General features: G+C 38.4%; 1 protein-coding gene across 3 annotated transcripts in view; it reads right to left on the minus strand.

Moving 5' to 3' along the window:
• LOC126479166 (centrosomal protein of 112 kDa-like) overlaps nucleotides 1-14,913 on the minus strand; it is a 164,968-nt gene that overhangs the window by 116,359 nt on the left and 33,696 nt on the right. For all 3 annotated transcript variants that reach the window (XM_050103761.1, XM_050103760.1, XM_050103759.1), the window contains exon 4: nucleotides 9,828-10,283. In XM_050103761.1, the coding sequence (XP_049959718.1) occupies nucleotides 9,828-10,283 (456 nt within the window). The remainder of the gene's footprint in view (nucleotides 1-9,827; nucleotides 10,284-14,913) is intronic.

Consider the following 14,913-nt stretch of genomic DNA (forward strand, 5'->3'; position numbering starts at 1 on the left):
AAACTTCTTGAAAGTGCCTCATCTGCATATGCTTGCTTAATCACTGTCCACGTTTCACCAAGGGCCCCGAACTTAAAGTTCACTCCGCTTACAATCAACACCCATTATGTTACTGTAACTAACAAGCCAAAAACAGTATGTTGCTAAGCAAAGCACTGCCACACATAGTGATTGTGTGGAAACATGGCCAAGGTCATTTCAAGGACACACACATACCACGTACATAAAAACATTTGTTCCTTTCTTATTGCAAACTCAGAAATAAAAAACTTTTCCTGGAACTTTTGTGACAAAGGGAGTATAATGAACTACTGTCTGGAAAAAAGAGGTACTCCACAAGTATTAAGTCAGATCTTGATAGGATTTCAAAGTGGTACACAGATTGGCAATGCTCTTTGAATGTTCATAAATGTAAACTTGTGCTCTTCACAAAATACAAAAATGTAGCATCCTTTGACTACAACATAAGTGAGCCATTTTTGCACACAGACTGCCATAGATAAAACTAGTGGCAGACTTCAATTCATTGGTAGGGTACTGGGAAAATTCAATGAATCAGCAAGGGCGACTGCTTACGAACATTCTGGCTCCCTATCCCAGTACACTGCGGTACTGCTGAAGTGTGTGGGACCCATATCAAATAGGACTAAGAGAGGATATTGAATGTGTACAGTGAAGCACAAATGGTCACAGGTTTGTCTGACCCATGGGAGAGCAACACTGAGATGCTGGAAAACCTGAACTGACACACATTTGAAGATAAGACACCAACTATCACATGAAAGCTTACTTACAATGCAACAAAAACAATGATTAGTGACGAATCTACACTATAGTACAACCCCCATCAACATACTGCTCCCACAATGACCAGAGAGACAAGATTGGAATAACTACAGCACAAAGTGCCATTTAAGCAATCATTCTTGTTGTGTTACATACACGAGTGGAACAAGAAAAAGAGAGATTACTGCAAGAAGTAACCTCTGCCATGATTTTCACAGTTGTTTCCAGAGTACAGATGAAGCTGTACATTCTAACAATAGGTTGCATAATTTGCACAGTCAGAAATGTAGTGACAAAATGAGATTCCAATTTTAAGTTAATCCCATTTCATATACTGCCTAAGTGAAGAATTTGACAAAATCTGACATGACCTTTTTAAAACTGCTATAAGTTTTTGTAAAATGGAAACCTCAATTGAAATGATTGTTAAGGAGGAAGTGAAGCAGAGAGGCAAAGCAGTGTGAGTGACCCTGTCCCCTCCCTCCCCCATTTTCATTTCCCCTCACTTTCCCATATTCTTTGTTAAGAAGGAACATATAATTTTGAAAGGTAAGAGTTTTAAGTACACCTATTGGTATACATTGTACACAAATAGTTAATAGTTAAAACGAAAAATGCTATTTTTTCCCCATTGACTTCAACTTCATCATTCGCAGCAAAATTTTTAAGTTTCTCTCTTATCGTGTAATATCTGACACGGTCTAGTCCTAGATATCCATGAACTTTTAAAATACTCCCAGCTTGAAAAACCTAAGTGCACTGTTATGATTTTCTTAGCTGAAAGGAAGCCATTTTAGAGACCTGTACTTCTCTATCAGGGTGTATATAACGGACAAGGAAAATAAATTCCCCTGATTTTTCCCAGATAAAAATACACTTTCTCCCAGGTGAAAACACACTTCTCCCGTGTTAAGTGACAGTATATTTTCCCTCTGAACTTGTCAATCCTTTGAATGGCTATGGTTTTATACACGGGCGTAGAATTTCCCGGCTGCCAGCAGCAAGTCGTATACTCTTACCTCACTTACTTGTTACATAGTTTAATTCTTAATTTCTTTGCATGTTTTTTAGGTACTTGATTTGTTTAATTCATAAATTTCGGGTGTATTTTAGTATCTGAGAGTTGTAGCATTGCGTTTTAGTACCTGAATAGTGTAAAATCGCGTAGTCTCCTCCTGCCGCCAAGCAGTGTGTCAGCAGTGCGCAAGTAGCAGCATTACTGCATTTACTAGGCAATTTTGTATTTTAATAACTGTTTAAATTTTGTGTCTAATTGTTTGTGCTCTCTGTAGATTAGTTCAAACGTTCTTTGCACAACATAATTTAGCATGGATAAGGACTGTGACTGCTGTGTTCGGATGCAGGCTGAGTTGGCATCCCTTCACTCCCAGCTTCAGGCAGTGTTGGCTTCAGTCATACAGCTTGAGGCTGTTGCCAATGGGCATCACTGTGGGGGTTCGGACGGGGGTTTGTCGGGGATGGCCAGCTCGTCCCATGCATCCCCCGATCTGACTACGGCTGTGGCAGCCCGGGATACTGCCCACATTGAGGCTGATCCCTCACCTGTGGTAGAGTGGGATGTCGTCTCGAGCTGTGGCAGGGGGCGAAAGACATTCTGGAGGGCTGAACAGAAGGCCTCTCCAGTTTGTCTGACGAAGCGGTTTCAGGCTCTGTCTCCGGCTGATACTGATCTTCGGCCGGATATGGCTGCTTGTCCTGTTCCAAAGGTTGCCCCTCAGTCTGCAAGATCCAGGCGGTCGCAGAGGGTGGGCTTACTGGTAGTTGGGAGCTTCAACGTCAGGTGCGTAATGGGGACCCTCTAGGGACATGGCTGCAAGGCAGGGGAAGAAAACCAATGTGCACTCTGTGTGCATACCGGGGGGAGTCATTCCAGATGTGGAAAGGGTCCTTCCAGATGCCACGAAGGGGAGTCATTCCAGATGTGGAAAGGGTCCTTCCGGATACCATGAAGGGTACAGGGTGCACCCATCTGCAGGTGGTCGCTCATGTCGGCACCAATGATGTGTGTCGCTATGGAGCGGAGGAAATCCTCTCTGGCTTCCGGCAACTGTCTGATTTGGTGCAGACTGCCAGTCTCGCTAGTGGGATGAAAGCAGAGCTCACCATCTGCACCATCGTCGACAGGACTGACTGCGGGGAGGAGTGGAGGGTCTGAATCAGAGGCTGAGATGGTTCTGCGACCGTGTGGGCTGCAGATTCCTTGACTTGCGCCATAAGGTTGTGGGGTTTCGGGTTCCGCTGGATAGGTCAGGAGTCCACTACACACAGCCGTCGGCTACACGGGTAGCAGGGGCTGTGTGGTGTGGACTGGACGGTTTTCTACGTTAGATGGCCTCGGGCAAGTACAGAAAGGGCAACAGCCCCAAAGGGTGCGGGGCAAAGTCAGGACATGTGGGGACCAAGCAGCAATTGGTATTGTAATCGTAAACTGTCGAAGCTGCGTTGGTAAACTACCGGAATTTCAAGGGCTGATAAGAAGCACCAAAGCTGAAATCGTTATAGGTATGGAAAGCTGGCTGAATCCAGAGATAAATTCTGCCGAAATTTTTACAAAGGCACAGACGGTGTTTAGAAATGACAGACTGCATGCAACCGGTGGTGGCGTGTTTGTTGCTGTTAGTAGTAGTTTATCTTTTAGTGAAATAGAAGTGGACACTTCCTGTGAATTATTATGGGTGGAGGTTATACTCGACAACCGAGCTAGATTAATAATTGGCTCGTTTTACCGACCTCCCTACTCGGCAGCAACTGAGAGAAAATCTGGAATACATTTCACATAATTTTCCTCAGCATGTTACAGTATTAGTGGAGATTTCAATTTACCAGATATAGACTGGGACACTCAGATGTTTAGGATGGGTGGTAGGGACAGAGCATCGAGTGACATTATACTGAGTGCATTACCTGAAAATTACCTCGAGCAATTAAACAGAGAACCGACTCGTGGAGATAACATCTTGGACCTACTGATAAACAGACCCGAACTTTTTGACTCTGTAAGTGCAGAACAGGGAATCAGTGATCATAAGGCTGTTGCAGCATCCCTGAATGTGGTAGTAAACAGGAATATAAAAGAAGGGAGGAAGGTTTATCTATCTAGCAAGAGTAATAGGAGGCAGATTTCAGACTACCTAACAGATCAAAATGAAAATTTCTGTTCCGACACTGACAATGTTGAGTGTTTATGGAAAAAGTTTGAGACAATTGTAAAATGTGTTTTAGACAGGTACATGCCGAGTAAAACTGAAGGATGGGAAAAACCCACTGTGGTTCAACAACAAACTTAGGAAACTACTGCGAAAGCAAAGAGAGCTTCACTGCAAATTTAAATGCAGCCAAAACCTCTCAGACATACAGAAGCTAAATGATGTCAAAGTTAGCGTAAGGAGGGCTATGTGTGAAGCGTTCAGTGAATTCGAAAGTAAAATTCTATGTACCGAAATGACAGAAAATCCTAGGAAGTTCTGGTCTTACGTTAAATCAGTAAGTGGCTCTAAACAGCATATCCAGACACTCTGGGATGATGATGGCATTTGAACAGAGAATGACAGGCGTAAAGCTGAAACACTAAACACCTTTATCCAAAGCTGTTTCACAGAGGAAGACTGCACTGCAGTTCCTTCTCTAAATCCTCGTACAAACGAAAAAATGGCTGACATCGAAATAAGTGTCCAAGGAATAGAAAAGCAACTGAAATCACTCAACAGAGGAAAGTTCACTGGACCTGATGGGATACCAATTTGATTCTACACAGAGTACGCGAAAGAACTTGCTCTCCCTTCTAACAGCCCTGCACCGCAAGTCTATAGAGGAACGGAAGGCTCCAAATGACTGGAAAAGAGCACAGGTAGTCCCAGTTTTCAAGAAGGGTCGTCGAGCAGATGCGCAAAACAATAGGCCTATATCTCTGACATCGATCTGTTGTAGAATTTTAGAACGTGTTTTTTGCTCGTGTATCATGTCATTTCTGGAAACCCAGAATCTACTCTGTAGGAATCAACATGAATTCCGGAAACAGTGATCGTGTGAGACCCAACTCGCTTTATTTGTTCACGAGACCCATGAAAAAAATTAGATACAGGCTCCCAGGTAGATGCCATTTTCCTTGACCTCCGGATGGCATTCGATACAGTTCCACACAGTCGCCTGATAAAGTCAGAGACTACGGAATATCAGACCAGCTGTGTGGCTGGATTGAAGAGTTTTTAGCAAACAGAACACAGCATGTTGTTCTCAATGGAGAGACGTCTACACACAAAGTAACCTCTGGCGCACCACAGAGGAGTGTTATGGGACCATTGCTTTTCACAATATATGTAAATGACCTAGTAGGTAGTGTCTGAAGTTCCATGCGGCTTTTCGCGGATGATGCTGTAGTATACAGAGATGTTGCAGCATGATTATATGATAGTGGAACAAACACTGGTAGCAGTTACTTCTGTAAAATATCTGGGAGTATACATACGGAATGATTTGAAGTGGAATGATCATATAAAATTAATTGTTGGTAAGGCGGGTGTCAGGTTGAGATTCATTGGGAGAGTCTTAGAAAATATGGTCCATCAACAAAGGAGGCGGCTTACAAAACACTCGTTCGACCTATACTTGAGTATTGCTCATCAGTGTGGGATCCGTACCAGGTCGGGTTGACAGAGGAGATCCAAAGAAGAGCGGCGCATTCCGTCACAGGGTTATCTGTTAAGCATGATAGCGCTACGGAGATGTTTAGCAAACGCAAGTGGCACACTCTGCAAGAGAGGCACTCTGCATCGCAGTGTAGCTTGCTGTCCAGGTTTTGAGATGGTGCGTTTCTGGATGAGGTATCTAATATATTGCTTCCCCCTACTTATACCTCCCAAGGAAATCATAAATGTAAAATCAGAGAGATTCAAGTGTGCACGGAGGCTTTCCAGGAGTTGTTCTTCCCGCAAACCATTCGTGAGTGGAACAGGAAAGGGAGGTAATGACAGTGGCACGTAAAGTGCCCTCCGCCACACACCGTTGGGTGGCTTGCGGAGTATAAATGTAGATGTAGATGTAGCACTTTAGAAAACGAAACTTACGGAAAAAGAAAAGTTTTGGAAATATCTTTGAAGTGCGTCAACATGTACACTGCATATTTTCGCATTATGGAAGTGTACATTGGAATTCCACCAATCACCGCATGTTACTTTGCAAATTATTGAAATCGAGATTGCAATGCGCTTTTGAAAGCCAGTCTTAGCTCATGTAACGTGATCTCGCCAGCTGATGACAGCGGATGTTCAGAGCATACGACACGTGATGTAGTCAGCTTCCAGCAAAATCACTTAACTAGCACGAACACACAAACAAGGAAAGTTAATAGTTTAAATTAATATACATAGTGTTGCTACTAGAAAAGCAAAGCTTTCACATATAATATTGGTCTCTAAGGTTAATAAGTTGCAATACAAGCTAAGCTTTCGCATATAATAGACCTTTTTCCGCGTGTTACTCTTCGAATATGCCTCACAAATGTGCCAGTAAAATTTTTAATAATGACATAAATGTCTGATCTTCAGGGTTCGAAATTCTTCTAAATGACTCATCATCAAAGAGGTGATTTTTAAATGAGAGTCAAATGCTCTGTGATTTAAGAAATTCATGGTACATTCTACACATAGTTCAACTCCTGTGAAAGGATATTTACTTTGAAAGTAACACTTTTCAAACCACCATTCTCAATATTTTCCTGCGACCTGTTAGAAATAGGTTTGTTCGCACAGCTACCATAATGCAGGAAGCCCGTATGTACAATGTGTAAAACATTGGAAGATCGTACACTATGTCATAAAAGAAACAAAACATCACAGGATACTCCAAGAGCATCGGAATTTCGTGAACCATACTAAAAATTTGCACATTTAAAGTGCATACTTAAAGTGCACATTCATATGTCCAGATTCCCAATGAACTAGACCTCGACCTGGTATTAAGCTTTTCAGTGTGGTTTTTGGAATGTAAGTTTTCTTGGAGCACCAGTACTGTATTATATCATTTTTGGTTCTTTATTATGGCATAATGCCATACCTGCTAAAAGATGAAAACATGCACTTGAAATGCAGCAAACAGTTGAAACTAGCCAGTACTGTGGAATTAAACCTTTCGTTTCAAATACACCGAGTGCCTTTTCAGAAAAGGTTAATAAAAGTCATATTTCTTTAGCAAACAGACAAAAATAACTTCATTGTTCTGCAAGGCGATTAATGCTCGAGTGTCAGAAAGGCGGAAATAAAATAAAATCTGAAAGTAATAACATATTTTAGCCTACCATAATTATGTCAATTTATTTTAATTCACTTGATAAAACCCGGCCACATATGTCGTGAGAGTAAATGAAGGGGAAACAGCAAGATCACTAAATGTAAACACGGGTCACGTGCGTGGAGACTACCCACTATAACTCAGACTACTCTGCATCAGCCTCAGATCTACAATATTTGCAAAAAAATATATATATATATATCGAATTTTCAAAAATATTTTGGCACACATCTTTCTGAAAAGTCTGAAACGTGTCTTCGAGGAAATATAAAACATGTTATTTGGTCTTAAGTGTGCCAAAGTGCAGTGCCACGTCTCTTCATACAGCATTCTTCTATCGCACATCACTGTATTTCCCTCTGTGGAATTTGAACGTGTATATTTTGTAAAATGATGCCATCAGACTATATTCCAGACAGTGGAAATTGGAACGTCCTGTGGTGCCTCTCCTGCCCCCAGTCTGCCGGTATGACAGCCTGCCCCTCTTCTTCTTCTTCTTCTTCTCCTCCTCCTCTTTTTTTTTTAAACTCTTGCAATTAATAGCAAATGGGATTGTTTGTAATCAGGAGAACAAGAGCTCTTCAGAAAATTTGCACTCTTTATTGCCTATTAGTTAATAACTTGCTGTTTTGTGTGACATAAAATTAAATACAGGATACATAAAACCAATAAAAACAAGAGACAAGCAAGAAAGTACACATTTCTTCAATCCTTAGCTCCTAGCATTTTTTTTCTCTTTAATCTTGCTAGAGCTTTACATGGCATGCTTTCCTTTCTGCGAAAGAATCTATTACCTCATCAAAGTTCGTCAAATGTTTTGCCACATGAAAAATCGAAATGTCGTTACCTAATATTGAAAAAGCTGTTAATACAAATAATACCCAAGCCTGGTGTGGTTTCTCGATCTGATTACATCTATTTTGTCACTGTCTGCTAGATAAAACAAAATAGGCCTTTCTAATACTGCAGCAATTGTAATACGCACCAAATAAACAAGACTGTTTTGGCACAAATGGTCATTTTTATAACACAACAGAATATAATTCACAAAGTATCAATACCAAATGCCTATTATGCCTACTACAAGCAAAAAGCTTTACGCTCCAGTTTCTCAAGCATGGGATCGGAAAGTAGTATTACGAAATTTTCATATAAAATTGGAAATGTCTTACTCTTCCATAATTTGTGTGATGTCCCCATTTCTTCTACTTCCACATTCTAACAAACAATCTTGTCATCACCAATTCCATAGCTATTCCTGCCACTGTCAAAATTTGTTCATCGATTAACTTCACTAACCCTGCCAGAATCACAGGTTTAGTTATTCTCCAGTTAGGTGTCGTTACATGTCCGTACAACATGTTTTCCGCGTTACTTCCAGAATAGAACTTAAGCGACTGGTTCTTACTAGTGTCGCCATCTGGCCAAAAGTTTTCTGTCAAAATTTCCTTTTCTTAATACGTAATATTTCTCACCTGTTATTCCTGTTAGTCATTTACTTCCAGTCTGGTGGTCTGAATCTATGGACTTCACTAGCAATTAGAACAATACTAATCATTCGCCAACCCAATCAACCACATAATCAAACAGCGATTGGCATTGATCCGTTTCCGTTTGGCTTTACTACGTTCAGCTTGTATAGCCCCATCCCCTTTTGTCTGCGGAAAGTTTATTTCTAGATGCGACGAGGATTCTCCTGACAGAGACATCACGTACACTATGCACACATTCAAAAATCAACTTAAGATTCATTCAGAAATCAACTTACAAATGTTCAAAAACCAACAGGGATGCGCTTCTAAATCTTATGAATAATCGATTTGTGAAACAAGTTCCCCCCCCTCCCGGTAGAGTCTAGCTGCTTGCTGTGACTGCTTGCACAGCCAACAGCCACATTCCTGTAGCCAGGAGTGGGAGAATCTACTACTAAAACACGCCTCAACTGTGCATGAACCCACTCTTACCTGCTAAAACGAATCTAATGTAAACAGTTCTGACTGCAAACTCAGCGGAGGCAATTTGTTGTTATGAAGCATTGCATGGTCCTCCTAAGGCCTTTGACACATTTTGGTGTTGGCAGACGCTTCCATGAGCACTGAGTGTCATTGTATATGGTGCATTTTCTTTGCAATTTAAGTTATTTTCGTTTTTTTCTCTCATTTTTGAACTATTATTCTGCAGTAGTATCGGTTCTTACCAGTCAAAATTACAAAAATTTAACAGAAAACTAAAACAATAAAAAATTCCCGGCTTTTTCCTGGTTTTCTCCCGGATGAAAAAATTTCCAGGTTTTTCCCAAATCTCTCGGTTGTCCCAGGTCGTATACACTCCAGAAGAAATGTGCTGTCTGGAGACTAAACCAAGGGAATGGGAGTGCGAGTGGGATTCGCAAACAGAGTGTCAAAGTGAGAATGCCATGCCATTCCTCAAAGTTCTAATGTCTAGGCCTATTGAGTTTCAGCAGCTTTCATAAAACCATACCAGGATTTAGTCCAGTAAAGAGTCAAAGTTTGTTGTTATGCTACAGTTTTAAAGGGAAAGAAATCAATACATGTATGGTGTTCTGATGTATACTTTTATCCCTACAATTTTGGAATATGACTACAGAGTCCAGGAAAAATAATGAAGGACTATCAGAACTGGGTTAGGAAATACAGAAAACAAGTGTTTAAACCTACAGTTCAAATTTTAACAAGTATGTTTACATTACATTAAGAAAAAACACACAAACTTACTTCTTTCACTGGATTCTTAAGCGACAGCTTCAATAATCTTATTTCTTCATGTGCTGCTGCTAGCTCGATTCCCAAAACCTCTCTCTGCTTCTCTAACTCTAGATTTTTGCTGTTCAACATAGAGATTTCGAAAGTGAAATCACGTTTCGAATTTTTAAATTTTTCGTCAAATTTGATTTGCATATCCATCATTTTTGCCTGTTTTTCTTCTGCAATTTTCCTAAGCTTCATATTTTCTCCTTCATACTCATTCAGTTTTTCCTTGAGTGCTTCCTGTGATAGCAAATCAGACTCAAGCTTACGAATTTTTTCAAGGAATTGTTCATTTGTCTTGTGAAGATACTGAAGTTCTCTCTTATATGTTTCTTCAGAAGCTGAGTGTATTGTATTAGGTTCTCCCCCAGCACCATTCTTGTTGCTAGCACCTGGTTCCAATCTCGCATAGGCACAGCTTTTCTGAAAGATAGAAATAAAAATTATTTCTCATATTCAAATAGTAACAAAACAAATGTTCAAAAAATGGTTCAAATGGCTCTGAGCACTATGGGACTCAACTGCTGAGGTCATTAGTCCCCTAGAACTTAGAACTAGTTAAACCTAACTAACCTAAGGACATCACAAACACCCATGCCCGAGGCAGGATTCGAACCTGCGACCGTAGTGGTCTTGCGGTTCCAGACTGCAGCGCCTTTAACCGCACGGCCAACAAAACAAATGTCCCAATCAAAAGTTATTTCCCAGTACTCTCTAACATACTACGATGGTGGTGGTGATAACAACAACAACGTTATCGTTATTTACGCTACAGCAAATGATTAGCGTATGTACAACGGCAGCAAATTTTAGTTTATTTCTTCTGGTAGAAGTACATTATATTTTAAATATTAAGACACAGTAAGAGAAAGACATCTTTCTTAGAGTTCAGTGCGACATTCATTTCTTGCAAGATGATATAGTCTGCCTGAAATTACAGTATTTTTCATGGGCAAAAAATTTCTGGTAAGTACCTTTTTTAAAGCAAAATATCAATGTCAGTGTTCAAAGACTTGAAACAGCTCTGTACAATACATCTGCTAATTTGATTCCTGCATGCAGTGAGTCTTCCATGCAATGCTATCCTGTAGTTAATATGGTATTTGTGTTTAGTTATTTTGTTATGTTGGTGTAGACTGATGTCGCAGGCTGGCTGCAATGTTGTGAACAACAGAAATTCACTTAAAACACTCATTAATTACTGTTAAAGTAACAGTTTTTGGGAGTAAACACCATCAAAACACTTTGGGTCAAGTCCCACAAATGATTTTCACAGAATTTTCTACAGGACCAATAACATTTAATGCATTTGCATTGAGTAGCTGCTTCCCACATTTCTATCCCATAAATATTGCTTGAGGAAAATAATGAATGATATGCAGTCTTTAGTGGAACAGTGTCTTTACAGTATTTGGCTAACCTATTTAGTGCAGATATATTCTTGGGTATTTCATTTGTTGAGGAGTCTACATCATGGTCCAATTTTAGGTTGTCACAAATGGTTATTTCCAAAAACTTTACATGAAATTATGTTTTTACAATTTTGTTACCTATTTATGCTTCTACACCAGTATCACTTTGCCTATTTCTATTAAATTCCATGTTGATTTTTGCTGGTGCTTACACCGAGATGGCTTCCTTCATAATACGGTGCTATTTTATTTAAACCATTGTTACAGCACGTCTCTAATTTATAGTAGGATTTGTGTTTGTAAAGAACAGATGCATCAATTGCATACTGAGCTACTTCATTAGAGAGAGAATAGCCTTTAATTCATTAGCATATACAACCAAGAGTAGCAATAAAAGTAAAGAACCTTGAGGCATATGCTAAGTAATGCTAGTGGTTTAGGACCTTAATACATGACTTGCTGTTTTTATAACTACCAACTGTTTCCAATTTGTTATCTTAAGATTTCATCAAGCCATAGACAATACCTCTAATTTCAATATTTTGTGATTTATCTGATAATACTGAAACAGTGACAGTCAAATAGTTTCTCGAGATCATGGGATATACACATTCCTTGTTTTCTAGACAACTTCTTACCCCTTCAAGAAATTGATCTGCTGGTTTTGATTTCAAAAATTAAATTTTATTTGTTTATACAATTTAAGATTCTGTTGTAGATCACCTTTACTATTATCTTAAGGGAAGACTGGCAAAACAGAAATTGGCCTTAAATTTCTATTCTTTGTCATCTTTCTTCCAAGAGCCATTTTTTTTTAGACTTTCTGTAAAGGCACCTATTTCAATGATGTTTCTCAATACTGTAGAAAAAGTTGTATCAACATGTTGATTATTTCATCATATCCTGCAGATATAAAATATTTTAATGAAAAATGAAGTTGCTCATTTCTCTCATCAGTGGGAGCCAGAAATAAGCTGTCCGAGAGATTGCCCTTGAAACTGTACTGAAGATTTTTATATTTATGAGCGAAATCACTATTAACTGATGAGAATAGTCACTGAACATATTTACAATTTTGCATGGGTCATTTAAGACTCCTATTGTGATTAGTGGTGAATTCACTGTAGCATTTGCTAGTTGTTGCTCTAAAGCTATTAACTGTGTCCCATATGCCAACAATTAAATTATTTGCATTTTTGTGCTTCCTGGCAATGTAACTCCTTTTGGTTTCAGTTAAACCTTCTCAATATTCACAGCAATTGCCGATTTTTTTTTATTATTTATTTTTATATTGACCAATAAGGATCCAGTAACAACTTCCACTCACCTTCTTTCCATGTTATCTGTTTTTACAGTAGTACTCCAATCTTCTCCCCATATTGTCCTTTCCTTTCTTCTGCTCGTCTTGTTCCCAATTTCTTATCTCTTCTGCATTGGAAGCCTTCTAAATTTAATATTTTATTCTTGAAGAGACTTCTGCCTTATGGTGTTTCTTTCTAGAGCTTTCCTTATTTCTTTAATCCATTCTATTGTCGATTCCTTCTTCCAGAAGTACAGAAGTATTTGTGTTGTGTGCCTGTTCTCATTCATTTGTTAGATACGCCCAAAAAATATTAAGCTCCTTTTAGCTATTACTTCTGATATTTTCTCTAAGTTTTTGTAGATCTCCTCACTACTTCTTACTTTCCAGCCATCTTTAGTTTGTATTGCATTGATTATTTTCTATCTGTCTTTCAAGTATCTCTATTCTGCCTAGCTTATAGTTCACTGTTAGGCACCCACGCCCATATAAACATTATGATCATACTAATTGTGGTCTAACGTTTGGGTTTTGTTTCTCTACATACGCATTTTCTTGTTGTTAATATTCTTTGTCAAACCATATGCTCTTTCCCATTTGTTAACACTTACATCTAATGCAAATTTTTCTAGTTCATTCTGTTGTATAGTATCTGCAAGATATTTGAATTTACTAACTCACTCTATTTTACCAATTTGTGTTTCTATGAATTTTGGTAACAATTTATGTTTGTCATTAATTTTCTTTTTTCAGCTGAAATTTTGAGACCCGTTCTACCTGCCATTTCTTCTAGAAGATTTATTTGAATAACTGCGTGTGTCAGAGTTTCTGAAAGTACTGCAAAATCTTCTGCAAAATCCTAGCAGTTTACCTTAATTCCATTTGGTTTCCTTCCTAGAATTATTGGTTAAACTCTGTGACTAACTCCAAATTCCAGATCCTCACATTTTTGTCTAGAATGCAGTCAAACAGTAAAGATGATAAACCATCTCCTCTCCTTTAGCCGTAGTTTTTATTTCAAATTGCTGAGATAGTTCCTCCATAGATTTAAATTTAGACATGATCTTTGATAGAGTTTCATGAATTATGTTTGCGAATTTGGCTTTATACCATCTCTAATGATTTTACCTACTGTCTCTCTGTCTATCGAATCAAATGTTATCTTGATATCAATAAATAACACTATTACAAGTTTTGCTGGTTAACTTTGTGTGGCGAATCATTGACTTGAAGTAAAAAAATCTAATCCATTTTGAAAACCTCTCTAATATTCTCCCAATTCTTTGTCTGGAGCTTCTGCACACTGTCCAGGAGAATTTTTGATAATATTATGTATGCCACTGACAGAAGTGGCACTCCTTTATAATTACTGACATTTTGTTTGTCTTTCTTTCTATGCAGTGGGTGGATTAATGCTATTTCCCACCCTTCTGGAATCTCTTCAGTTTTTCAAATGTTCTCAAAAAGCAGTTTTAGATTATTTGTAATCTTTGGTTCTGACCATTTCAATAATTCTGCTGTAATAGATTCTTCGCCACTTCTGAGTGATTTGATAGCTTTATAAATTTCTCACTCTGTTGGTGGGAAATCTTCCACTCGAGTTTGTGGAATTGCTGGAAACTCCAACTTAACCGTTCGAACTGGACAGTTTAAGAGTGTCAAAAAATGATGTTATTTTGTAATTTTCTTTGTTATTTAAGCCTATTTTGCTGTTTTCATCTTTGAAATACATACTTGGTGCTTGGTGGGGTAGGGCGTCAAACGGGTCGTCTTGGAGCAGGAGAGACACCACATGACATTTTAATTTCCATTGTCTATACTTTTACGAATAAATTCATAAAACTGTCAGTATGACCAGGAAGGATTCAGGATTCACTATCATAGCACTGGAAGTTAAAAAATATAACAAAATAATTTTTTTTTACATGTGTGTTCATCATTTTTTCACTTCTATTGGCTGTGTTTGTTGCTATAGGTACACGTTTCTTTGTAAGTAAGAGAGATTCTTCAATGAATTTTGCACAGCATACAAACCACACTTACAGGTGAAAGTAACTCTAGAAATTATTTAATTCATGAAAAAATGAATGTGCTGTTACATTTTAATCTTTATGTTTAGAAAAAACTCAAATATTATAGTTAATTATCTCAATTTTTACCACAGTTTTTAATATATTTGGTAAATTCTAGAGTTTCATACATCTGTAAGTATGGTTTGTATGCTGTGAAAAATTAATCCAAGAATCTCCCTTACTTATGAAGAAAAGAGTACCTATAGCAACAAATGCAGCCAATGGTAAGTGAAAAAAATGTGAAACATAAACGTAAAAATATAAATTAT

Source organism: Schistocerca serialis, chromosome 1 (assembly GCF_023864345.2).
Source record: "Schistocerca serialis cubense isolate TAMUIC-IGC-003099 chromosome 1, iqSchSeri2.2, whole genome shotgun sequence".
NCBI classification, from domain to species: Eukaryota; Metazoa; Arthropoda; class Insecta; order Orthoptera; family Acrididae; genus Schistocerca; species Schistocerca serialis.